Source organism: Cyphellophora attinorum (genome assembly GCF_001299255.1).
Source record: "Cyphellophora attinorum strain CBS 131958 chromosome Unknown Contig5, whole genome shotgun sequence".
Classification (NCBI taxonomy): Eukaryota; Fungi; Ascomycota; class Eurotiomycetes; order Chaetothyriales; family Cyphellophoraceae; genus Cyphellophora; species Cyphellophora attinorum.
The window spans coordinates 546544-571072 of NW_017253233.1; the positions used below are offsets into that span (position 1 = coordinate 546544).

The 24529-nt window shown below is 53.9% G+C and overlaps 8 protein-coding genes across 8 annotated transcripts; 4 read left to right on the forward strand and 4 right to left on the reverse strand.

The window, feature by feature from the left end:
- Positions 1 to 2266: 2266 nt before the first annotated feature.
- Positions 2267 to 3820, forward strand: AB675_6861 (uncharacterized protein; the record flags this gene model as incomplete). The annotated part of the gene is made up of 1 exon (XM_018147185.1): positions 2267 to 3820. One exon carries the CDS (start codon positions 2267 to 2269, stop codon positions 3818 to 3820), a length of 1554 nt encoding a protein of 517 aa, XP_018003174.1.
- Positions 3821 to 3921: 101 nt separating this feature from the next.
- AB675_6862 (Pentalenolactone D synthase) lies at positions 3922 to 6013 on the reverse strand (the record flags this gene model as incomplete). The annotated part of the gene is made up of 3 exons (XM_018147186.1): positions 3922 to 4079; positions 4230 to 5532; positions 5579 to 6013. The coding sequence occupies 3 exons, from the start codon at positions 6011 to 6013 to the stop codon at positions 3922 to 3924; spliced, it is 1896 nt and encodes a 631-aa protein (XP_018003418.1).
- A 687-nt stretch (positions 6014 to 6700) lies between these two features.
- AB675_6863 (uncharacterized protein) lies at positions 6701 to 8662 on the reverse strand (the record flags this gene model as incomplete). Its single annotated transcript, XM_018147187.1, has 1 exon — positions 6701 to 8662. The coding sequence occupies one exon, from the start codon at positions 8660 to 8662 to the stop codon at positions 6701 to 6703; it is 1962 nt and encodes a 653-aa protein (XP_018003342.1).
- A 5158-nt stretch (positions 8663 to 13820) lies between these two features.
- AB675_6865 (Sporulation protein kinase pit1) lies at positions 13821 to 16310 on the forward strand (the record flags this gene model as incomplete). Its single annotated transcript, XM_018147188.1, has 3 exons — positions 13821 to 13991; positions 14043 to 14792; positions 14847 to 16310. 3 exons carry the CDS (start codon positions 13821 to 13823, stop codon positions 16308 to 16310), a joined length of 2385 nt encoding a protein of 794 aa, XP_018003481.1.
- A 747-nt stretch (positions 16311 to 17057) lies between these two features.
- On the forward strand, positions 17058 to 18248 carry AB675_6866 (uncharacterized protein; the record flags this gene model as incomplete). Its single annotated transcript, XM_018147189.1, has 2 exons — positions 17058 to 17435; positions 17502 to 18248. The coding sequence occupies 2 exons, from the start codon at positions 17058 to 17060 to the stop codon at positions 18246 to 18248; spliced, it is 1125 nt and encodes a 374-aa protein (XP_018003152.1).
- Positions 18249 to 18810: 562 nt separating this feature from the next.
- Positions 18811 to 20794, forward strand: AB675_6867 (Cellulose synthase catalytic subunit A [UDP-forming]; the record flags this gene model as incomplete). The annotated part of the gene is made up of 4 exons (XM_018147190.1): positions 18811 to 19063; positions 19117 to 19271; positions 19354 to 19614; positions 19664 to 20794. 4 exons carry the CDS (start codon positions 18811 to 18813, stop codon positions 20792 to 20794), a joined length of 1800 nt encoding a protein of 599 aa, XP_018003605.1.
- A 356-nt stretch (positions 20795 to 21150) lies between these two features.
- AB675_6868 (uncharacterized protein) lies at positions 21151 to 21939 on the reverse strand (the record flags this gene model as incomplete). The annotated part of the gene is made up of 1 exon (XM_018147191.1): positions 21151 to 21939. The coding sequence occupies one exon, from the start codon at positions 21937 to 21939 to the stop codon at positions 21151 to 21153; it is 789 nt and encodes a 262-aa protein (XP_018003601.1).
- A 1391-nt stretch (positions 21940 to 23330) lies between these two features.
- AB675_6869 (uncharacterized protein) lies at positions 23331 to 24043 on the reverse strand (the record flags this gene model as incomplete). The annotated part of the gene is made up of 2 exons (XM_018147192.1): positions 23331 to 23557; positions 23668 to 24043. 2 exons carry the CDS (start codon positions 24041 to 24043, stop codon positions 23331 to 23333), a joined length of 603 nt encoding a protein of 200 aa, XP_018003283.1.
- Positions 24044 to 24529: the final 486 nt, after the last annotated feature.

The window sequence follows — 24529 nt, forward strand, 5'->3', positions numbered from 1 at the left end:
CCTTGCACTCTTAAGCGAGACTATCGAGCAGAGACCTTGGAACTCTGGAGTAGTCGATATATTCACTACACCAGGCGCTCCCATCTGGAGTCCGGGGACATGTGGTATTGAGGAGAGTTGGGGGACGTCCGAAGAGCCTAATTCGGTATGCGGCCTCCAGGCGTTGTGTTGATTGGCCTCAGGTTGAGCCGAAGTGAACCCTGGGTGCCGAACCAAGCGAGTGCCAATGCTTAGATCTTTCGCTTAGTGTATTAGGTTGATCTGGATCGCAGGTGCTAGAAAATGATCCCGCACCACAGGAAGGTATGGTCGCTAAAGTGTGGTCAATAGCGCATGATGGCTTGGCCGCAGGAATTTTCCTCAAGAACTTCGGAAGTCTCCCGGATCGCTACAACTTCGTATTATTGCAGGAGCCAAGGTCCGAGAGGTCTCAATGTGCACCAGTGTTGTAGCGCCACCGAACGGGCTCGAGGTCGAAGAAAAAAGCTTGAGGCGTTGATGCCACCTCCTAGATAGCACTGTGATTGGTAGGAGAGTTCGATTCGGTACTTAGGTAGTCTTGGATTCATCTGTGGCAGCTTCCCGTGGTTGAGCCGCCGTTACCAAGATTCCCGTTTCTGGCTTATGATCGCGCCATGCATCAGAATTGGCTCTCGAGGTCGACAATAGTCCCTTTCCGAGCTTTTACCATGCCTTCAGAGACTCTGCCGTTGCGACTTGATGGTCCGCAAATGTCAAGCCACGAAGCTGTGCCTGCGCTCGTGGCTTGGGTAGCCTCAGACCTCGCCTCTTGATCATGTCGCAGTCTCTTGCCGCTTTCAACCGCCTCGCTCTCTCCGACGGGTGCTTGTCGGTATTTTCCTGGTGTGTTCCCGGAGCTCTGAACGGCCAGTATGCAGACAGCGACGCCGCCCGCTGGCTGGTGGAACAGGTTCGCAGCATGTGCTTCTGTTGATTACCGCTGGTCGGCACAGCTGGTCGTCTGGAGGCAGCCGAGCAATTCCGCGATCAACTGCGCTACTCTTGGTGTACAATAGACCGTCTCCTCGATTGAGGGAACACGTGCCTCGCTCTAGAATCGGGCCAACGAATCGGTCTGGCGAGACGTCGGCACTCCAGAGTCTTGAGACGCTGGGGCAAATGATGAAATAACCATCACGCAAGCTGTTTCAATTCACGTGGATCTGGAGCCGCCATGTGCTGGGCATTTCGGCAATCGCATCGTCAATCCTGCTGAGGTTGTTGCTGAGAGGGGACAGGTCTCCTCCGCCGAGTCTAAACAGGAGATCATGAGCATGATAACGCGCAGGTCCCAGTAGAACCAGATACTGCCGGTCGTCCCGAATTCTGGGTCCATTACTTTGTCGAGGTCCTGGTGGACAAGACTTGGCCAAAACTTCTTGTTCTGACACTCGAGAACGGCCATCGCTTCGATGTCTGCATCTCAGTCCACTCAGGCTTGGGAGAGCACTGAGGCACGCGATGATGGGCTGCTTATAACCCTGCCGAGGACTTGGACCAAATGTTGATCCATGTCCGCGATAACTTGCGTGTGAGTGTAGCTAGGCAGTCATAGCACCCCCATTGCATTGCAGTTGTACTGGGAAGAGGAGTATGCTTGTACATATCAATAACCGCTCCACAAAGTAAAGCACACTTCTTCATACCCTCTTCCAGGACCAGATCAATCCCACCATCAGTCTAAAACCTAGTGAGTGCCATAGGCCTTGTCAAGTAGTACATGTACACGCCTTCTCCCATCTGAGCCCACGAGAGCTTCTTCTGGCACTTGAGATAGCTCATAGTCTGCAACGTGAAAAGTTCTCTTGCTGAACTTACCTCTATCGCCACGCATTGTTGACCTGGCAGTGATCGCTTCACGTGCATGTGATGCAAATTGCGCAGTCACGGTTAAGGGGTTTCTTGCGCAGTTACCCACTGCGGCCCACCTCTGGTAGCCGCTGGCAGGAGCGCTCAGCATGTCGGAACTGGAAGTAATTACACTCGAAGGCTTCTGGCAGACACAGGAAGGTCAAGCGCAAACAAGCGTTGCTTCCGTCGCAGTGTCGGCCACCGCCAAAGATAAGAAGGAAGCTGGGTAGATTCGTTCCTTGGGAAACCTCCACTGAGTACTTAGTACTTGCTAACGTCAATGCTTGGCACATCCAACGTCATGATTCGATGATGGGTCCTTCCTTCCCATCTTGCCGCCGTTTAGGTGAGTTTGAAATGATGGCGTTCTTTACTCCCATTCTTTTGCCCGACCATGGATGTCTTCAAGTCCATCTGGGAACAGGCATTGACGACCGAGCCACGGCCTGGTCTGCATCCCATACCCGGCTCAAGACCACTCACGATTGAGGCAGCGATATGTCCTCCTCTAATCTACTACATCGCACTACTATTCCTGGCACCACCGCCACCTAAATCGAGCGACAGCACAGCTATCAAACTGCTGCGGAATGTCCTTGCCTTGGTCGCGGGCACATTGTTCATACGGCTGCCACTTGTCTATCATGTGCCCCAAAGCATTGGCCTGACATACCAGCTCGGCCTCGTAGGCATCTACGGAGGGTGTCGGGTTCTGGATGCGTTCTTCATCAGCCCGTATCTATTCAACCACATTCCTCGGCGCGTCCACTATAAGCATGTTGAGAGACCTAGCAATCCTAGATCTCCTTCGTTCCAGTTGACCAAGCAGTGGAGCAACGGAGGACTGAAGGACGCCTTCCTTGGTGTGAGCGAGACCAATGGCCACGTTAATGGTCATACAAGCTCTCCGTCGACCAAGTCGTCGACGTCGGACAATTCGACTACACCTGCTGCGAACAAGACACCACGCAAACCGTCTTTTGCTGCTCAAGCTACCTCCGCACTCTCCGCGACTTTCGCCGGCCCAACGCCTACGCCAGTCTACGAGACCGCCCACACCGAAGAGCACTATCCACAGACTTTCCTCGCTCGCGCGTCCTGGGCACTAGAGCTCGAACTCTCAATGCGCGGCATCGGCTTCACCTGGACAACCGCCGATGTCCGGCACACCCGCAAGACATGGATCCCCACACTGGGCAATCGCCTTCACAGCCTAGGCTTCAGCGCTGGCCCAGTTCTTCTCGTCAGCTGGGCATTCATCCGACGCACATACGTGACCTATCTCCAACAGTACGAAGACCTCCCATGGACCGACCGCTACGGTCTCTTCGATACCCTGCCCATGAACACCCAACTTCTCCTGACGGCAGCCCTTGGCGCCTTCCTCATGGCGGCGTTCAGTGCCGGGCACTCTATGTTCGCCATCATGTGTCACCCGCTCTCACCATCGCCGTTGAGCTTCTTTCCACCTCTGTACACGACGCGTGTGTGGGAGATTACATCGGTTCGAGCGTTCTGGAGCTATGGCTGGCACCGCTTGTTTGCCCGGCTGTTCCTCGTGTACGGTGTATGGCCTGGCGAATGGGTTGAGAGGAAGCTGTTGGGCAAGGGCGAGGATCAGTCAGCTGATATCGGCAAGGTGATCGGGGCGTTCGCGAGCAGTGCGTTTGTGCACGCTTTCAGCGTGCGCGGGGTCCTGAACGGGGAGTGGAGATTGGCGGCTGGAGAAGCACGGTTCTTTGGGTTGAATGGTATTGCAATTGTGGTCGAAGGAGTTGCGATAGCGTTGGTACGAAAGATCAGGAGGCGGCATGGCATCGAGAAGGGGATGTGGTATGATGCGTGGATTGGACGGGTTTGGTGGATTGGGGTGCTGCTGTGGACGGGGAGGAACTTCGCCCGGGGATGGGTTGCAGCTGGGCTGACGCGTGAGATGGCATTCATGTAGGCCTGAGCATGTTCTACACAATCTCTGTGCTCCAAAGAGGGCTAACTACCCTGCCATGCTATACGAAAATACTCACATCAACGACCGCCTCACTGCCCAAACTACAAATTCGCCTGCTTGAGCGGCTTCAGATCCAATCCCTCCAGCTTATTTTCCTTTCGCCAATTCCTCATGAGCTCCAAGAACTTGACAGCGCCCGCCCCATAACTCGCATTTTGCGCCCCGATTGGATTCGGCGTACCCTCATTGTTATAGTATCCTGTGAGATTCGTTAGCCTTGTCTCGGGAGGGCAATGTGTGCTCGAAGGAACGGTATGGAGTTCAACGGGTCCACTTCTTCATCCTCGGGCAGAGTTGATAGTACAACCCATTCTGAACACGGGTTGAGCAGGGAAAGGGTGCAACTTACCCGGCGTACACTCCTCCAGAAACGGCCTCCGCAACTCCCCCAGTGTCACAATCGTCCTTACCCACTCCTCCTCCGCCTCCGCCGTGGGCTCAACAGTTGCAAACCCCCGCTTCTTCATCTCTGCGATCACGTACGCCATGTGCTCCGCTTGCTCGCCCGTGACATGCAGGAAGTTTGGCGATAAGGCTGCCTGGACCACCTGCAGCCAGAAGCAATTGGGGAAGTTGCGCGTCGTCCAGCCGTGGAGGGTGCGGCAGCCTTGTTTCCAGCAGTCGGTGATGGACTGGCCGTTGCGGCCGTAGATCTCCATTCCTGTCTTGTGAGACCATTCGGTCGCAAGCTCGAAGCCGGTAGCGTAGACGATGCAGTCGAGTTCGTATTCCTTGCCGTTGGCGATGATGCCTTTGGGAGTGATGGCGTCGATACCGCGGCCATCGGTGTGGATGAGGTGGACAGAAGGTAAATTGAAGGTTTGGAGGTATTGGTCGTGGAAGCAAGGCCGTTTGCAGAGCTGGTTGTACCAAGGTTTGAGGTTGTGGGCGGTCTGTGGGTCTTTAACCAAAGCGTCGCAGCGTGCGCGGACTTCGTTCATCTTCTCAAAGTCGGCGAGTTGGCGCTCCGCTTCAATGGTCGCCCAGTCCATATCGGGTGTCATGCGGGCGAGGAGCTTTTGGAGGATGTCGGTCCAGCCGTCGGAGACGAGGTCTTCGGAGAGGATCTCGCCGTGGACGATGGCGTTGAAGTTATCCATGCGGTGTTTTTGCCAGCCGGGTTTGAGAGACGCCGCCCATTCCGGGTCGGTGGGTCGATTGCCGCGAACGTCGATTGAGGAGGGTGTGCGTTGGAATACATAGAGTTCTTTGGCGTTCTTTCCGACGTGCGGAACTATCTGCACAGCTGTCGCGCCGGTCCCGATGATGCCTATGCGTTTGTCTTTGAGTTTGTCGAGGCTGCCGAGGTTGCCGCCACCGGAGTAGTTGTAGTCCCATCGGGAGGAGTGCATTGTGTGGCCTTTGAATGTGGTGATTCCGGGAGTGCCTGGGAGCTTTGGTCGATGCAGTGGGCCGGCCGCGGGCACGAGGTAGTGGCACTTGATTGTGTCACCACGGTCGGTCTTGACTGTCCAGAGGTTGGCCTTTTCGTCCCATCTGCACTCGTATACTTCTGTCTGGAACAGAGCACGATCATAGAGGTTCCAGTGTTTGCCAATCCGGTCGGCGTGCTCGAGAAGCTCTTTGGCGTGGGCATACTTCTCTGTTGGAACGTAGTTGAGCTCTTCGAGGAGGGGCATGTATATGTAAGACTGACAAGATTAGCATGACAGCGGTGAAAGATAGGGAACGGCGTACCTCGATATCACATTGTGCTCCAGGGTATCGATTCCAGTACCAAGTCCCTCCAAAGCCACCGGCCTTTTCTATCATGCGTAGATTCGTGATTCCAGACTCAATCATCTTCACAGCGACTAGCTGAGCACCATAGCCACCACCAATGACCACGACGTCCACTGTCTCTGTGATGGAGTCCCTCTTGAATCCTGGCTCAATCCAAGGATCCCGGAGCATGTGTGCGAACTGTCCCTCGACATACTTGTACTGATCGATGCCTGATAAGCTGGCGTTCAGCCGCTTGTCCCTCTCCGACTTGTATCTTTCCTTGAGTGCTACTGGGTCAAAGTCGAGTTTCTGTGGATCAGCAGCCTTGTCAATTTTGGCATCGAGGTTGACCTTCTGGGGCTGTGGCCCGAGATAGTCTGACGGCACGGGCACCTTCTTGTCTGACATGGTTGCTTGGAGGACAGTAGATCACGATCTCATGTGGTGCTCATTGAATATGTACTCACCTCGAGTCAGCACATTTATGGTTACTCGACCATGGCTCTGGCCGAGTGTATCGCGACATACCGAGCATTCGTCCCGCACCCAATCACTTACGCGTGTTTGGATGACTCGCGAGATGAAGCCACTACTGTGTAATGCAGATGGGCTGCAAATATCCACCACTCCCCGCATTCTGGCTGTTGCCGAAAGCGCTGGGGGAGGGGGTAGCGACCGAGGTCTGTCGTCCCATCATGGTCGGCGGTGTTTGCCGGGTGAGTTTCAGTTGGCGGACTTATGTTTGCTGGGATTCTAGAGCATCGTGCATAACTCGCGATGGGCGTTGTAGAAGCGCCACTGAGAGTAACGCAAAAGTTGGTCGACCTCGGAACAGCGAAATATTGCTTAGATAGCGAGACTGATATGGTTTAGACGGCCTGATTCACGAATAGCGACCATCGAAGCAAGCTGTGCCGCAGTAGTGCCACCGAGGATCACATATGAGAAGTCAGGACATATCGAGTTACATACACAAGTACATAGATGGATATTTCGAAGTCAAATCGCTGAAGTACATATGAACGCTCACATCTCAACACTGGCTATAAACAATCTCATGCTATACATCGTTCGGGCCTGACACGCCGGGTGCTGTCACCTGCCGTCTCGATAGCTGCTGGGTGGATATGCAGCTCCTGCGCCGTCCCTCACCCCAAGACTTCGATAGTACTCCTCATCAGGATTCGCATAGCTCATGCTCTGCCCTCTTGACCTCGTTTCACCGCCGCCAACGTGTTCGCGTTCACGGTCTCTGGGATCATATGCTGACATTCTCGCGGCATCGAATCGATCACCGGCCAGCCGCTCAGGCCGTTCCCAGTCTCGGTACCGCTTGTCGCGGTCGTCAAAAGGGCCCGCACTGGCTGCACTGGTGCTGTAGTGAGCGTAGTCAGGCGGGTAATCGGCATGGTTGCCCCGCGAAGGAGAACGCGCGCGTCGCGGAACTGCTGTGTTCGGGGGGTTGTCGCGATAGTAGGCACTTTGACGATGTCGACGAGTTTCCGGTATTTCTAGCGGAGCGGAACCAGCGGCCTGACTTGTCGCTTGTGTTTGATGAACGGCAATCGGTGGTGGCCGTGGTCGTAACGGGTCATCTAGTCTTGACGGCCGACCATCGCGATTAGAAAGCGACCTCTGTAGCGGAGCAGATTCGGCAGACGTAGAAAGTGATGCCCTATGCGTCATGGGGTCGTTCGTGCTCTCGACTGTTGATTTGCCTCCTCCCGGCAGTGCAACGTATGGTTTCCTTTCACGCTCGATTGGCTGAGGAGTGGGAGTATCTTCTCCATCTGACACGACCGCAGCGGCCGAATGAACGCTGGAGAACGACTGTGGTCGATCTGTGGCTGGATTTTCGGTGGCGATCCCATTCGTCGGCACGCTTGTTGCGAAAGCGCGAGTGTCTTCGACTGGTCGGGGGTCCTGAACCGTGCTATTGTGGCGACTTTTGATGTTCAAGTTGCAGTGCTTTGACATATGTTTGATTAACGTCGCCTCGATCGCCTCATCACTGCGACCGGGAAATAGCCTTCGAGACAATTCTTTCGGGAAACGTTCTTTCTTATCGTCGGGATTATTGATTGGCATGGACAGGGCCGTTTTGGCCAGTCGTTCGAACTCTTGGTCGGGATGAGCTTGAATGGTAAAGATAAACCACTTTTCGAAGCCTTCCGGTGTTAATCCGGGAACGTCGGGACGATCACTAAGTTTGGCCTGAACAAGGTGATGCGAGATCTCCAGTTCTCTCAACATTCGTGATATGGACGAAGTACGATCGTCAAAGATATCCTTCCACGGTAACAGTTCGTTGTCGAGCTTTGTCTCCTCGTAGTACCGCTGCATCTTGCTCGGTGTGACAACCAGTGAGCCTTTGGGCTCGTAGTCCTCTATAAGGTGCATGGCTATACCGCGAAGAAACTGCCCCAGCCGAGGAGTGGGATCCCCCTGTTCGTTGAATAATGTTCCCCAGATCTTCTCAACGACGGTCATGTCACCGCTAGTAGATATCCGTTGAGGTCCTCTAGGCCTTGAAGTGGGATCTTCTTCCGCATTGCTGGCTTGACTGAGGGGCGGAGATGCGTGTGAGACCGTTGGAGGCACGGTGGCACCAGACATATCGACTCCCAGACCTGACGTTTTGCCGGGCGAAGGTGGTGTGTACACACTGCCTCGATCGGGGGGTGGAGATCCTGCAGCAGATGATCTGGCGTCTGGCGCTATGGACGGTGAAACGCCGGGACCTGAAATGTTGGAGGCCTTCAGCTGTTGAATGACATTGGCAGTGATTTGTGACGTGAGCTGGGCCAGAATGTCGGGGGCGATTGCACTGGCAGTCGCGGTCGAGTTCGTGAAGGCAGAATTCACAGCTTCATTTATGGGTTTGGTCGCCCGTGAATATCTGCTTGAATCGGATGTGTAACCATCTTGCGCAACTGAATCACGGGATCGTACTCGTGACAGATCAGGCACATTTGAAAGATGCTGAGGCTGCGAGTTCAGGTAGCGAGGATCAGAGGGATGACCCGGCGGCGGAGGGTATGAGTCCTGGTATGCCATGTTGCGACAGATCTTAGGATGTCAGTCGCATCGTATGCTTCTCGAAATATTGCTTCTGAGGCCAGCTATGGTGGAATTCGAGGCCGGGCAGCCGCCTGGATATGCGGAAAGCCGATGACCAAGATCTTGTGCAGCCCAGCAGGTTGGTTCGGATCAAGACTCGTCGTAGTGACACGTTTTGGTCATGTTGTGAATTTGAGATTCGCGAGCAGGCAGCGAAGTTGCTTCGGTGTCGCAAGTGAGGTTGACGCTGTGAGAGTACGACGATAAGATCTCGACAAGAGGCGCAGGCAATCCGGACTTTGGGACTTGGGGGCCTACCAAGCGTTAGATAGCAGCGCCCGACCACAGTGTACTGTAGTAATCGCTAGAGGTCGTGACCGAGAACGAGCTGGGCAGGATATGCTGGTAACACTGGCGAGACTTGCCTCTCGCGATGCACCAGTAGAAGCTTCGGGATGAAGTCAGTCAGGCCGAGCAATGGGGGCGATTGGACAGCCAGTCGAACGGGAGGCAGAGCCCGTGCGCTGGTTACACGCGACGCTGGATCTTATCAAGAACTGGCTGTCGTTGCGTCATCGGTGAACTGCTAAAGACCAGGTTTGCCCTTGAAGGCGTAGCCTGGCGTTGGGGGTGAATACATACCAACGACACGATGCTTGACTCTTTGTCCAATGTTGTTCGACCGTGGTCCCACGATTTTGTGTGCCTGCTCAGCGCTGGAATCGCATGCATAATGCATAATGTGTTTCTCATGAGCCTGGAGTTCTCATGGTTTGTCCACTATGCATAGTTGGAGAGCCCAGCAGGATGGAGCGCAGGCTCGCTTATCCGGCTGTCGTTTTAAGTTGTTCTTCAGACTTGCAAAGCCTAAAATCCGGGTCTCGAAACAAGAAACGTGGTCCGCGCTAGACGCCACTGCATGACGTGAACTCTCTGCACCTCCAGTGTTCTTCGATTCAGTCAGGGCCTGCAAGGTGCGTTCGCTGAGCAGCGACGAGAGTCAGATGGGGAGTAGTCACGGTTGTGTCAACACAGTGTCAACGATGTTAAGACTGAGGAGGGCCAGGAAAGCCCGTGATGTTCATTTTCATGCGCTCGGTGACCTGGCGCAGTTATTGGACTCAACTTACGCCACCAGTGGACGTCCATGTCGCTGAGAGCCAAGCTGATCAATGTCATTTTTGCCTGAACTTGCGTTGTGTGCCGTTCTTCGCCTCACATTCCGCGCCAAAGCCCCCGGAGGTCTCCCTGAGAAGGCTCGCTACTGGGCAGCCCGTAAAGCACAGTGTGATTCCACCCATCATCAGCAGCACCTTAGTACCGATGTTCCTCCGAGCAACGCTCGACGCTCCTAATGTTCGCATTTGCCATGGGACTGAGCCAACAACACTCTCAGAGCACGAAAGACTCTCCGCTGTCGGAGTCCGATTGGTCTGGGGCCTCTTCCTCCTCCTCCGCCTCCCGTTCACGCTTCTTCTCGTCGCGGTCGAAACGTTCCTTGGCGCGTTGCTCAGCAGTCTTTTTGACTGCGCCCTGTTTGTGCCAGCCGGGCGCTCCACTGGTGTTTGAGGCGGATCGCTTTCCCTGGGAGGGCCATCTTCTCTCGATCGCTTGGGTATCATCGAAGCCAGCAGATGTGCCCGAGACTTGTGATCCAGCTTTGCCGTAGCCGTTTTGGGTGGACGTAACATCATCACTATCGTTGTCGCTGTCTTGGAGCAGGTGTGTAGAGCGAGTAGTGGCAGAGTGCACATCACTAGCTCCCCCAACCCAGACACCGGTGCCGATACGAGATGTGCGTGCAGAGACATGCCAGTGGACATGCCAGACGGAAGTGTGGATCTGGAGCCGGCTGTTGAGTACGCGGAATTGTGACCTTTCTGGAACCACTGATTAGCATCTAGCAGACGCTGTCACCTATGCGACTCACCGTCTCCATTTTCTCATCGAAGATCTCCTGTTCATGGATAGCATCCTTAATGTCGGGTTCTCGATCAACTCGTTCCTGCGAGCAGTCGAGGCACAACTGCCAGTGTTAGCGAGCCGAGGTCGAAAAAGCAGAAGTTGACTCACGCGCCCATCCTTGTTTTTGCGCTGGGACTTGCTGAACCTCTCGATGGACAAGGTCTTCTCACAACCATAGCATTCGAGAGTTGTGGCTGGCTCTCCTTTGCATTCGCGACACATGGGCAACTCGACTCCGTTGCGGTCCTTGAATCCCGGACCCTTGCTGAATTTGCCGCCGTGATTGCTTCTATGAGTTTGTCGACTTCGGTAGTCCTTGATAGAAACCTTCGAAAACTGCATTTCGTTCAAGGTCTTTCCACAATTGCCGCATTTGAATCTGCAAAGGTTAGTGATGGTTTTGAGTAGGATAAGCTGGCTTACTCGGGCATGACGCCGGGGAGGACTCTGTCTCCTCAGTAAGAATCGGTGAGTATCTTACACTGCTAAAGTGTTAAATGACGTTTGAAAGATATTCAGCGGCGAAGAGTGATGATAGTTGAAAGGTATTCGATGCCGAGAACCTTCCAGAAGCAGGCGGCAGCAAGTGAATGATGGACTCGAATGTGTGAGGCAAGAGTAATGCTGAAAATGAGAAGGCACGTACATACATGAGTGTGCAGTGGTTGGACCGTGGTCGCTCGTGCGAACGAGAGACAGTGTAGAGAAAGAAGTGTCGAAATGTTCGAGACCCTCAGACATGTATCAATTGTTCATATCGATAAAGAACTGTCAGCATGTCAAGTGCCCTGGAAAGATCTTTCTCTCTCTCGTTGCCAGAGGCAATAAGGCAATGCAATGCAAACGCGCCGATGCAGCAAGCACGAAGGTCTTGGCACTTCGAGTGCAGCAAGATCGCTCATGTCAGATTTATGTGTCCATCAACGATGTTCCTCAAGCTGTTGGTTCTGGTAAAGCATAGCAGGGTCCCATCGGCAGAGCGAAACGTGTGGGTCTTACCTGAATCCTCAGCGACCTCGCGAATGTTGAACATGTTCAGAATAGCTTGAGTATCAAGAGTGAGGTTCTGAGGTCAGGCTCAGGTTTCCGGTATCGTGCGTGCGGACTCGGGTCTCTACTGGTCCACAAAGATCATCCAGCCAGCCAGGTTCGTTCTACACGATTTTGCAGCAAACATGATCTATTCTGCCGTCCGACCTGAGCATCTCCTGGTACCGCGATGTGCAAAATCACAGCCATCTCTCAGCAGGACAGATCTGACACCTCCGCAGAAGTTGACACGCGCCTAAGATCCTGGCCAGTTGCAAGATCCTCGGCGAATTACTGTGGCAGCTTTCACGGCCGTCTCGCGGCTGGCCAAGAAGAATTATACCCAGAGACGTGGCACAAGGTGACGAAGAGGGCAACCGAAATATCACGCCAATCGTGAGCAGCTCCTAAATTGGATCGTCACCGTTGACTGCCCGCTTCGAAAACCCTCCAGGGAGAGCTCCACAATACCATCATTTCAAGGAAAGATCCAGGAACAATTATGCCTAAAGCCCGCCGTCGGACTCACACCATGCTCGTTGGGGAATGGTGCCGTCATCATTAAGGGTTGAGCCAGGCACCACGTTGGCTCATACAAGTCCATTCGCAAAGCGACCTCGTCAAGGCCCAGGCTCGGGACCCGAATCAACATACAAATCATATTTCGTCACTGGGGCGATTCTGGGAAGAGCAACAAATCGCAGTGAGCCACCTGGTCGCAAAGAGGCCAGAACTGTGTGATATGCTTACGTCGCGTGTCTCCCGGTCTTCTTGATCAACGGAAAAGCGAATGAATTTATCTCGGATGGATGTTGTGGGAGGCATCAAGCTCAATTAATATCCACGACGGTCCGTCACTAGTTTGGTCTGGCTAATCCCAGAGCTGCGGAACGGCTGAGGCAGTTTGTAAGGCGATCAACGTGGGTGCTGCCACGGTGCCTCCATGCCTGTGTTTTGACTTCTCACCACGGGACTCCGGCGCTGCCCTCCCGTCGAGCTCGTGGTGATAGTCTCAAAGTCATGCCCCAAAACCATTCGTAGACCCCAAGCAGCAGTGAAATTGCAGATTGGAATCGCCCGAATTCGATCATCATCATTCTCATATTTCTCGCGCAGCAGATGGCGGTGACCACACCGAAAGTCAAGGAGCTGTATGGTGCAGCTCGCAGGTTTCGGTCAATGTGAAATGGTACGTCCCGTGGAGCCAGGAACATCCGTGTTGTTTCGTTGATGCTTCAGCGGGAGCCAGGGCCGCCCGGTACTAGACATTCTCTAGTACTAGCCTAACTTCACTTCGCCGGCACCTGGGCACCAGCCAGGACTTCCACTTCTCAATTTCCCTCCGGCTTCTCGTTTGATGAGCGCGATCCTCATCTCACCGTGTCGTTGGTCCTTTCTTTTCGATGTATCTGCACTCAAGGTCGTCAAAGCCATCACCCTCTTTTCTGAAAACCACGTGTATACATCAGGCTGGGTGATCCCAGCCCAGTTCTACAGCCCGAGCTCATTCCTCACTCAACTCTAAGAGGTACCACTGTACAACATATCGCGCCTCAATCCATCAACACGGTCCCCATTCATCCCTTGGTCAGATCACCCAGGCTACTGGACCACTTTCGCTAAACATCAGAATTCCGCCCACCTAATCAGTCGCCCTTACGTGTGGTATCCTAAATCCCTAGAACCGACGTAATATCCCTCTAGAAGAACGTCAAACAATACCAAGATACAAGAAAGGGGGTCGCACCTTCCTTGCAGCCCACTTTCCGAGTGCCCCTGCGGCCCCATTGCACTCCGCTATACCATCGGCAGCACGTTAGCAGCTTCTCGAGCTGCTCATTTTCCTTCCACGGGTCCAACCTATACTACTACGACCAGTCCACCGCCGCATCGGGCCTTCACCGACCTATTACAGTCACCGTCAGATCGTCAAGCTCTCGCTCTCTTTCCCTGAACATCGCTCTGCCAACTTCTCTGCCAAACCAAACCGCGTCCGAGCTCTTAACAACCGACATCTCAAGGGTCTGACGACTTGGTCAATCCTGACATACCTCTGTCCAGTATGTTAGCGAGTCGGTAGACGAACTCATACAACAACAAGAATACTCAAAGGAGACGAAAGCAGATTGCCGTCAAGCGTGCTGGAACATCAGACTTCAGCATGACGGTAGCTACGGAATTCAGCTCGCGACCGGGCTCACACTCGCATACGCTGAGTGCATTGGAAGATCGTTTCGAAGTGATCAAGGAGATCGGGGATGGCAGCTTTGGCAGTGTTCACCTGGCGAGAGTACGCACAGCCGGCGCAAATGTTGCTCGAAGGAACTCGATGGTAGTACTCCCGCCGATGTGAAGTGATACATTGAACTGACTTGCGATACAGGTCGCCATCAAGACCATGAAGAAGACCTTCGAGTCCTTCTCACCTTGCCTTGAACTCCGCGAAGTGGTATTCCTGCGCACTCTACCCAATCACGCTCATCTCGTCCCTGCACTGGACATCTTCCTCGACCCATTCAGCAAGAAACTACACATCTGCATGGAGTACATGGATGGCAATCTGTATCAACTCATGAAGGCCAGGGACCACAAAGTCATGGATCCAAGAAGTGTCAAAAGTATCCTGTACCAGATCTTGTCTGGCCTTGATCACATCCACGCACATCACTTCTTTCACAGAGACATCAAACCAGAAAACATTCTTGTCTCGACTTCTGCCCCGTCGGATTCGCATTCCACCTTCAGCAGGTACTCTGCCCTCGTCACACCACCTTCAACACCACCTACCTACTCAATAAAAATTGCCGATTTTGGCCTCGCCCGAGAAACGCACTCAAAGCTTCCATACACCACGTATGTCTCCACACGATGGTACAGAGCGCCCGAGGTTCTGCTCCGCGCTGGTGAGTATTCAGCTCCTGTGGACATCTGGGCTATTGGTGCGATGGCCGTCGAAATCGCCACCTTGAAGCCTCTTTTCCCAGGCGGCAACGAAGTCGACCAAGTCTGGCGCGTTTGTGAGATTATGGGCAGTCCAGGAAACTGGTACACCAAAGCTGGCGTTCGCGTTGGTGGCGGCGAATGGAGAGAAGGCACCAAGCTGGCTCAGAAGCTAGGCTTTTCCTTTCCGAAGGTAATTTGACTTTTCCATGCCCGCGTACCTGCATTAACTAACATTTCCGACTAGATGGCTCCCCACGCTATTGAGTCGATACTGCAACCACCACAGTGGCCGCTTGGACTGAGCAACTTCGTGACATGGTGCTTAATGTGGGATCCCAAAAACAGGCCAACGTCAAGGCAAGCCATGGACCATGAGTTCTTCGCTGATGCTGTCGACCCCCTCCGGCCTAAATCGTCCTCTCGGCTCCTCGGCAGGAAACATTCTGACCTCAGCTTCCGATCCAAGGAGGGTGTCGATTCACCCCTCCAAACGAAACCATCGTGGTTCAGACGATCTCTTATCGCACGAGACAGTGCTCCAGCAGTTCCTCAACACACCGAAGACGCACTGCTTGCAAAGCAATCAAGACCTCCCGCTAATAAACGAGCAACTTGGACTCATGGCGCAAATCCTGCCACCATTGCGCCGATGCCCATATTGCCATCGATCAAACCCATTTCTCCGCTACCAAATGCTGTCAACGCACAGGGTACACAGGCAAATGCTGCCCCACTGCCACTACCACCTCAGGTCCCCACACATCAGAAGCAACTGAAACCGAAACCTGCAGAAGTTGAGCAACAGACGACTCAGCAACAGACAGACGACAAGCATAGAAAGATTGGTCGCCAGCTGTCTGTCAACTCTCACGGCAATCATTACGCAGAAGCACACCGACTGGAGGCAGAACGTGCTCTTAACGGCAATGGATCAACCAGTGGTCTAGTATCTCCGCCATATCAGAAGGAGAGCTTCTTTTCACACCTAAGGAAACGAGCACGACGCTTCTCTGGCCGCCACGGTCTGGCTTCCCCAGGTGGTGATGATGTGGAAGCCAATGCTGCAGCCGTACCTTGGTCAAATCGATCATCTATCATGGTTGACAGCGTGATTCCAGAGCACCAGAATGATTTCTCCGACCTCGACAACCTGCTGCAAAGCGTCCGCTACAGTCTGGACAAGTCTGCCGGGGATCAGCAAGGTAAAGATGGATCGCGCTCTAATCAGTCGACTCTTAAAAGGACGCATTCTGTTCCGCGATCTAGCCAGTCCAGGGAAAATGTTGCAGCCGTCCCAGCACAGCCTGCTGCAAGAAATCGAAAGTCCATCCCGCAAAACTTCTACGACACCCCCGAAGAGGAAGACGAGTTGCTCGACGAGGCCCTTCGCTCCGCCAATCGCGCTGTCCGTCGACTCAACCAGGGCAAACCCACTGATGCACAAAAGGCCCCCCAACGACAGCCCCTGACGCACGTCTCGAGCAACGCTGGTGTACAAGCTGCGTGCTTGACCCCATCGCCATCAGCCAAGCGTAACGGAGTGAACTTCGACCCTAACGCTGTCACTCCAACGCAACCACTCAATATTCAACAACGTAAGCAGCAAGAATATGCTCCTCCACACTGGCCCACACCTCCGTACGAAGAGAATGAATGGGCTTCTGCTGCTGCAGCGAGCATCTACGCTGCAGGCAGGGTGTACCCCTGAATGAACCATCACATCAACCGACCTCTGTTCGCTCTCTCACAAAAGTTCCAAGACATGCACCACGCACAATACATTCTTAGCGCACTCAATATCCTGTACGAACAGAGACTGGTCACATTTTCACGACACTATTAACGATTCAGCGACTTGATACTTTTGGGATAGGAAACCCTTATAGAGGAATTGGATGTTTGGGCCCAAATCATCACATGCACTTCGCTTGACGAAGGTCTCCTATGTTTGGTCAAAGACGTGCCACCATACGGCTGGGCACTGCAAACACTTTCGGCGAAAAGCAGGCTTTGTCAAGCATAAGGTTTTATTTGTTGAAGACTGTACAGGTAGAGGCACTATACCGCAAGAAACATTGCCATCTGGAGTATAATAGCATAGTATTGGGAGGAAGAAGAAGAGAAGGAACGCGAGTTTGCTCTACGGGAGCGGATAGCCAGAAGAATAATGTACAGTTAAATGAAAAGGCTCAATGTCGTCTTCGCGCGTTGGATTCTTGCACTCAGTGCCGCCCACCCATTACCTCGTTCTGCAGCCTCAACTGCGACATTGTAGTACATGTCAATGTGTATCTCTTCCTAGTCAGGTGGGCTTTGACGTCGCATCGCAAAGTACTATCCCTACTGAATAGCTACTATCTGCCAGTTGATTAGGATTCATGCCAAGCCTTTCCCGCATGTCCAGCGATGACCTCCGCTCTCTGGTCCGCAAGCTGCTCTTGACTACGAATGAGACATGGACCGCACTCTGATAGCCCGGCGGGCCACCAGGCTCGCCGCGAACTGCAGCAGAGCATACTCTACCCGACAGAGAGCAAGTCCACTTACATTCTCGCTTTCACACACCTCACAGCGCCGCTATGCGTCAACGAATGATCCATCCAAACCAATCGTGCTCGAGCAGCCAGACCAATTCCGCCCACCATCACACGGAGCACGATTAGCTAAATCGCGAAGTAGGGGCTCTACCCTCCATGGCGCCTACAATCAGTCCTCAACGAACACCGAGCGTGAGGCGCAAAAGAAGAAAAGCTACCCACACATGTTTCCAGAGAAAGGCACTTTCATGAACTGGTTCCTGACGAACAAGGTCATACATATATTCATAGCGTTTGTCTGTCTCGCCCTCCTCTTTAACTCTCCCTTTGTATACGTTGACTGACTCTCGTCCGGCTTACAGTGGATTCTGATCGTCCTCTCAATCACGACCTGGCTGCAGACCTTCGCCGCAACCTCACCCTTCGGCCACCTCCTCCCCGCCTGGAGCACGCTCCCCTTCCATCCACTCCGATTCTTCTCCGACTTCTGGACCGTCTACATCATGCACATGGACTACAACACCGAACAAGTTGAGTTCGCGCGCGCCCGAAACGTGCTAGACGCGCAGAAACGCCGCATCTACCGCCGCGCGCATGGTATGGAGGATCTCGATCGGGATGAAGACCAGGGTGTTGATGTCCGCGGGATCGTGCCTTGGGATGATGGGCTGACGAAGAAGGAGCGTGCGGCGGGTGGCATTGGCGCGAATCGGATCAAGATGGCGAGTGTGATTGATTTGGGTCCGGGCGTGGATAAGGACGTGGTGTACCAGGCGGCGGCCGCGAGGAGGCAGAGTCATCAGAGTGAGAGTGATTTCAAGAAGGAGGTGTTCATTAGGCGGAGGCAGCAGGAGCTAGGTTTGACGATGGAGGATGACCCGGCAATTGAGGCGTTGAGGAGAAGGAACAGGGATGCGGATGAGTTGGGGCCGTGGACGCCGACGCAGAGGATGCTTGCGAGTATGGAAGCCTTAGAGGGTGAGGCGGATAAGAGTGTCAGAGAGGCGGAGGCCGGGGTGGTGATGAAGGGCGAGGATGGGGAAGTAGCGAAAGAGAAGAGGAAGGGGAAGGAGGAGGTTAAGAAGAAGCTGTGGCTTGGGATCTGGTAGGAGAGGGGGTTTCGTCGACAATGTCGACTGTACAGCACGCAACGATTTTAAGGAGATGCAGTCAGCCTAAATCTGGACCTTCTCGACTTCTGTAAATGAAAGGGTTTGGAGTTGTGTTTCGAAGATGTCTTTGTATCTGCTGATCCAGGCAGCACGGTCGACACCCGTCTGGTAAGCCAAGGAGGAGATGTTCGCGTGCAGCTGGTTCACGAAGTACAAACACCAGAAGGTCACCATAGATGGCATCAGAGTGACAAGCAGTTTAGCCGGGAACAGCGCAATTGAGATGTCTGGTTACTCGGCTAGCTATGGACATCTGCTTTACTTCACTGGAGAGGCAAAGTATAGTCACTCACAAGTTTGTCACTTCTGTGTTGCTATTAACAACTATTTATTTCCTCCACCGCGTCGACCTTCTTCCTCGAAATCTCTTACCCCCTGCAACCACACTTCTGTCATTCCTTCTGACAATCTACACCTTCCCAGTCCTCTTACTCAGTCACTCCTTCAACCATTCCCCATCCCTTACACCTATCATCCTAAATATCATCATACCGCGAAGATGAACAGCGAGCTCCCTAACGGGCTCGTCATCACAGACTCGAGCAAGGTCACGGTTACAGCTGAACCCAAGCATGGCTACGACATCGAGACCTTCGCTCAGCCATCCGGTTCCTTCTTCAGCAAGTTCGGTCGACTCGTGGCTGCCACACAGCTTGCCAGTCTTGTTCGATACCTATACCTCCTGAAGAAGGCCGCGGAAGGAGGTTCACTTGCTGCGAAATTGCTGCTGGTCCAGCAACTCATCGAACATGGTCAGTCACCATAGTCAGTACATGCGCCATCCGCAATGCTAACACACAACTAGTGACGACCGTTGCAGACCTCACTGTCTCTATCACAGGCCAAGCTCTCTGCAAACAACCTTCAAGACCAAAACGCCGCATTCATGGTGACAATGTCCCAGGCGTCGACGTCATTATCACGGTGTGCAAAGAAGATGTCGACATTATCATGGACACTGTTCGTGCAGCTGCGACCTTGGACTGGCCGACTCGCAAGCTTCGTGTCCTCGTCTCCGATGACCGTCGACACCGATCTTAAGGCTGCTGTCGAGGGATTCGCAAAGTCATACCCGCATGTCCATTACTACAGCCGACCAAAGGTTCCCGGCAGACATCACGGATTCAAAGCTGGCAATATGAACCAGGCTATACGATATCTGGCAGACAATGCCTTCGAGGGTCCAAAGCACGATTGGGTCGCTTGTCTCGACGCTGACATGATCCCGGACGATAAGTGGCTTCGCGCTCTCGTTCCTCACGTCCTGCTTGACTCAGATATCGGAATGATCGCAACTCCACAGGTAAGTAGTCCAGCGTTGGGACCCATCCAATTTGCTCATGTATGAACAGGACTTCTATAACATTCCGGTCAACGATCCTCTACATGACAACCTACATCTTCAGCACGAGGCCGAACAAAATTTGCGCGACAGATTGGGAGCTGCTTGGTGTGTCGGCAGCGGCTTCCTGTTCTACCGTCCTGCTTGGGAGAAGATCGGCGGGTTTTCGGAGACCTCGATGTGCGACGACGTCCTCTTCGGCTGGACACTCAATGGGCACGGCTACAAGACTGCGGCTATCAGTGAGCGTCTCCAGCAGGGTATGCAGCCGAGCAGCTTCATCGAGCACATGAAGCAACGCCGTCGCTGGTTCATCGGAGGCATCCAAAATGCTCGCCAGATCAAGTTTGGTTTCGATCGCAGCATCTATGGAGACAGCTCTGCTTGGCAGAAACTCGCAGCCCTCAACCAGATTCCCAAGCCCTTCCTCGGCACCATCGGCAAGCTGCTCTCATGGGTGCTGGTCTTTGGGTGCATCTGCATGAACACAAACCTGGTCGTTGCCGAGCCTAGCGATCTTGCAAGCATCCTCAAATGGTATGCTGCGTACACCATCGCCACACGTGTCTCCGAATACGTGCTGGCTAGTAGCGGCTTTGGTATCCAGAACATCCGTCGTCGGCAGATCGTCAGCACTTGGCAAGGCGTACATCTGTCCAAGGCCAGTCTGCAGGAGGTCGTGCCCGCTTGGCTTGGAGGCGTTGCACTGAAGTTTGCTGTCACTGGTCAGAAGGCCGATGTGGCAGTCAGTCTCGAAGAACGCGATTTGGCTCAACGTCCTGGTCTACTTGAGCGTGTCCGCCGACTCCACCAGGTCGAGTCGGTCCTGGTTCACCTCCACATCTTCTTCTTCATCGTCAGCGCTATCATTGCCTGCGCCGTCTCCCTGCACTTCAAGACCGATGGAAACGGCAACGCCCTCCTACACGCTCTTATCGTCTCGAGTCTCTTCCCTGGCCTCAAAATCGAGAATCTGGCTCACTTCCTCAGCCCGATCTGGTACATCATGTTCCCTCCAGTCGAGCGCGAGCGCACAACCTATCTCACCGAAGTCCCAAACACTGGCTTCCGCCGCCCTCTGCTCTGGGAATGCGGTGCCCGGTTCACTCGTGGTATGTACGTCTGGGAGCTTGGCAGCTAGCTGCTACCGCCTGGGCTGTCTATGCTTGGTGGTTTGTTGCGATGGAGGCTGGCAAGATCTGAGCGATGTCACAAATGTGGCTGCCGGGAACGGACGAGATGGTGGACGGGCAGGGAAAGGTGTTTCTTAGCTGACGACAATCTGACAATGGCATCGGGGGGACTTCATGGAGGGTGTCCGAAACATACGCTCTGAGCTGTCACTATTGCTGCACGAGTCGCTTTGACGCTCGCTAGATCCTCATGATTCATGAAGATTAGCTGACGGACAAATGCTTGCAAATGTGTGTAGATAGCTACACATTCAGAAAATCCAACAATTCTACAGATGTCGCCTCAACTTTACGCCTCACACACTCACAACTTCGCCTTCGCCCGAAGCCACAACCCTTCCGCCTCAGCATGCACCACTCCATCCGGCCCCTCCACGCTGCCCGCCGCCCAAATCTTCCGCCCGTCCAGCGAGATCTTGGTGATCCAGCTGCGTACCATCACACCGCCAGGCGTACGCACAGGCGCGCGGTACCGCACGTTCAGCTGAACAGTATATGTCGGGAGACCTTGTTGTTCCTCCAATCTGGGGTTTTGAGTGTTGGTGTTGCTGAGGCCTTCGCCGTCGACGCCGAGACCTCCTTTTCTGCTGCTAGTCGATGACCGTGACCGTGATCGTGGCCGCAGCGCCATACCCACTGCTCCACCTAACCCGCTGTCTAGGATACAGCTTACTACGCCGCCGTGCAGGAGGTCCGGATGAGCGTTGAGGTCGTGGCCGAAGACGTAGAAGCGGCGGACTTCGAGGCGTTTCTCCTCATCAAGCTCCACTTCGACGTCGTCTGAGCCAGCCCTGCCCCGGTCTGCATCTGCCATCACCGTCGCATCCCAGTCCCCATCCCCGCCTGCATATTCTGGAGATGAGGAGCCGGCGGCGTCTCGATAGAAGCTGACAAGCACGGGAATGGTGGAGGGTGTGTTCCAGGTCCGGCCCATGAGGGTGTGGCCCGCGTCGGAGTGCGTGACGGTGCGAGACATGCTGACTGGGCGGAAGGCGGGGTCTCTGAAGGTTGACGTGGCCAGTGAACGAAGGTTAGGCGGGAGGATGTCGAGGGAAGGGCGGGAGGACGGGGTGCTGGGGTTAGACAGGGACATCTTGGCTGGGTGTGTTGGGAGTGAGCGGTGAGATTAGGAGGCGAAGGGCGGGCCCCTGTCGTCCTGGTGCCAGAATCCAGGCGGTGGCCTCTAGCGGTACTGCTGATGTGGTAGGTAGTGGTGATGGCAGGCTATTCGGCTGGGATGGACAAGATATGTCATCTGCTCTCCGGACGCTGGTACTGTATATGTACTGAATGGACCGACGACTGACGAGGGCGTTGGTGGTGTTGTAATCCTTCGAGAGTCGTGGCCCGCAAGCCTGGTGATTGTCGCAAGAGGTTTAAGAACCTCCACTTATTCGCTCTGAAGACCAATTGATAGTTGGAGCTTCCTAGTATATGGTCAAGGTACTAGTAACGTGTGGTGTAGTGGTGGTTTGATACAGGACGATCTAGTCGATCCTGCCGAGGTACTTTCGGCAAATTCGTCACCAGAAGAAAAGGGGAATATAAATGCTCCAAGGAAACGGAGGACGAAGTCATGGAGATCCCAAAGGTGCAGAGCTGTGGCCAAGTGGCATGCAGAGCACGCGAATGCCGGGCGTCCGTCTCAGACGTTGGCTAGTAGATCAGTCGTAGCAGTCAAGAACGACTGTGTCAGCCGGTCTGGCTGGAATCTGTCGCAAAATCTCTCATTAACCGGTTTGAGTAAAGCCTCCAGAACTGCTCTTGCTTTTGTCATCCGGCTTGCTACTATCCTTCTCCGCTTGCCTGAACGAGATATACAACGGAAATGATTGACGGAATGCACATATCACATATGCGAATTTGCCTCAGATCTTCAGCATAACAGGTAGGCACGATAGCCATTTACAAAGGTGTAATGTGATGTCTTTCTTGTGTCTGCTGGTTGGAGCTGAGACGCCCAAAACCTGCGCTTGCTCCAAAGGTGGTAAGGGCAGGTTCAATGCCTGCCCACATCGAACATCATGAAAGATTGAGCTAGGGTCACATAATCACCGAGCGCGTCAGCAACAATAACGAAGGAGCCGTGCACGCTGACTTTAGGTAAGCTATTGCATCGCCAAGATCCCGTGGCCGGATTACACAATCCCGCTACGTGGTTCGAAAATGCGCACTACGTCGTGCTCGTTTGAGGTACCAGATAGGACTACCAGAACCGAGACTGACGTCGTTGCGACGAAACTGCCCTTGTGAGAAGGGAGCTGGTCGGTCGAAACCCGCCTCGTTTCCATTCGCAACGGCCCCAACCTTCCAGGATACTGTGCGTAAGGCGTCGAGCCGATCTCGTCAGACGCCTATCGTCGATCAGGCCGAGCGTGCATCCAAGCGAGCCCGAGAAAAGCCAACGCATCAGTATGCGTATTTCGCACAGGACATCTTTCCTCGCTGCAAAAGATCTCCAGTAACGACAATAGCAATGCGGCCTTAGACCTTACTCGTCCTCCTACCACCTGCCCGGACGAAGTCCCTCAGGCTAGCCAGACTACCACGTCTTGACGCGCCTTGCTCCGAAACGAGTGTGCTGGCTTGACTAGATTTCCTGCTGCGCGCAGCAGCGATGTTTGCCAAACTCTGCCGGCGGAAGTGTTCGTTGTTGTGGGCCGCTTCTTCGTCCTCGGCGCTGGAGGGGATGTAGCGATTTGCAAAACCGCCTGTGCAATGTTGAAAGGCAAAGTCAGCTCGTTGGTCTAGATAGTTTCCAGGAAAAGATGGTGTCGGCAGTGAAGCATCCTCAGCTTAGATAAGATCGAGTTGGACGTACCTATGCCAATACTATGACCACCCTTGACGAGCACGATCCCTGGCGCCGAATGGTCATGATATGCTTTGTGATCATCGTCGTCGTCGTAGTTTTGCTGGCTTGTGGCGTCTTGAGATTGCTTGGCTGCTGATGTGCGCCTTGCAGAGGTCATGTTGCCCAAGCCGCCCACGCCCGTCGAAAAGCGACGACCTTGCTGGTCGGCGACGGAAGTTTGGGCGGCTGTGCGCTGGACGTGACTTGGCCTGCTGGCTTCATCATCATGTTGCCTATCGCACGAGATCAGACATATACATAGGAGACCTTCCGTGGCGAAAGTCATACCTGCACCACCCCTGCCGAAATGGACGTATTGTCTTTTGGTCGATGTGGCGGCCATCTTCGTCCCAGGTCAAGGCTAGCCTTGGTTTTTGTAGTGGCTGGGTCGGGTGGAAAGCGGAAATGTTTCGAGTATATGCGATATACGCTTCGTAACGCAATTGAAGTCTAGATTGGATACTGAGGACTTTCTGTTCTCGCAAGATCAAGGTAGAACACAAGCATGACAAAGTAAGTGAACGACTTGTTACGGGACAGGAAGCATATTATAGTCGCAAGCCATGCTTGTATGGCGCGGTGTGTCAGATCAGATCCTACGGCTTCCTCATGCATATGGCGGGCGCAAACACGACATCTTGCACGCCTCTCTGCTGTTGATCAGGCATGTCAAGCCCGGCTGAAGTCAGGAATAGATCGGCGGCGTCGAGGAAGATAAGTCAGGCATGTATGAGGTCTGTGAGTGGCTCCAGCAACGAGAAAGATAAGAGAAGCCCGAGTGAACGATTGAAGGAAGTTGTGCCGCGCTCAGCTAGCCAATGGTTTCAGG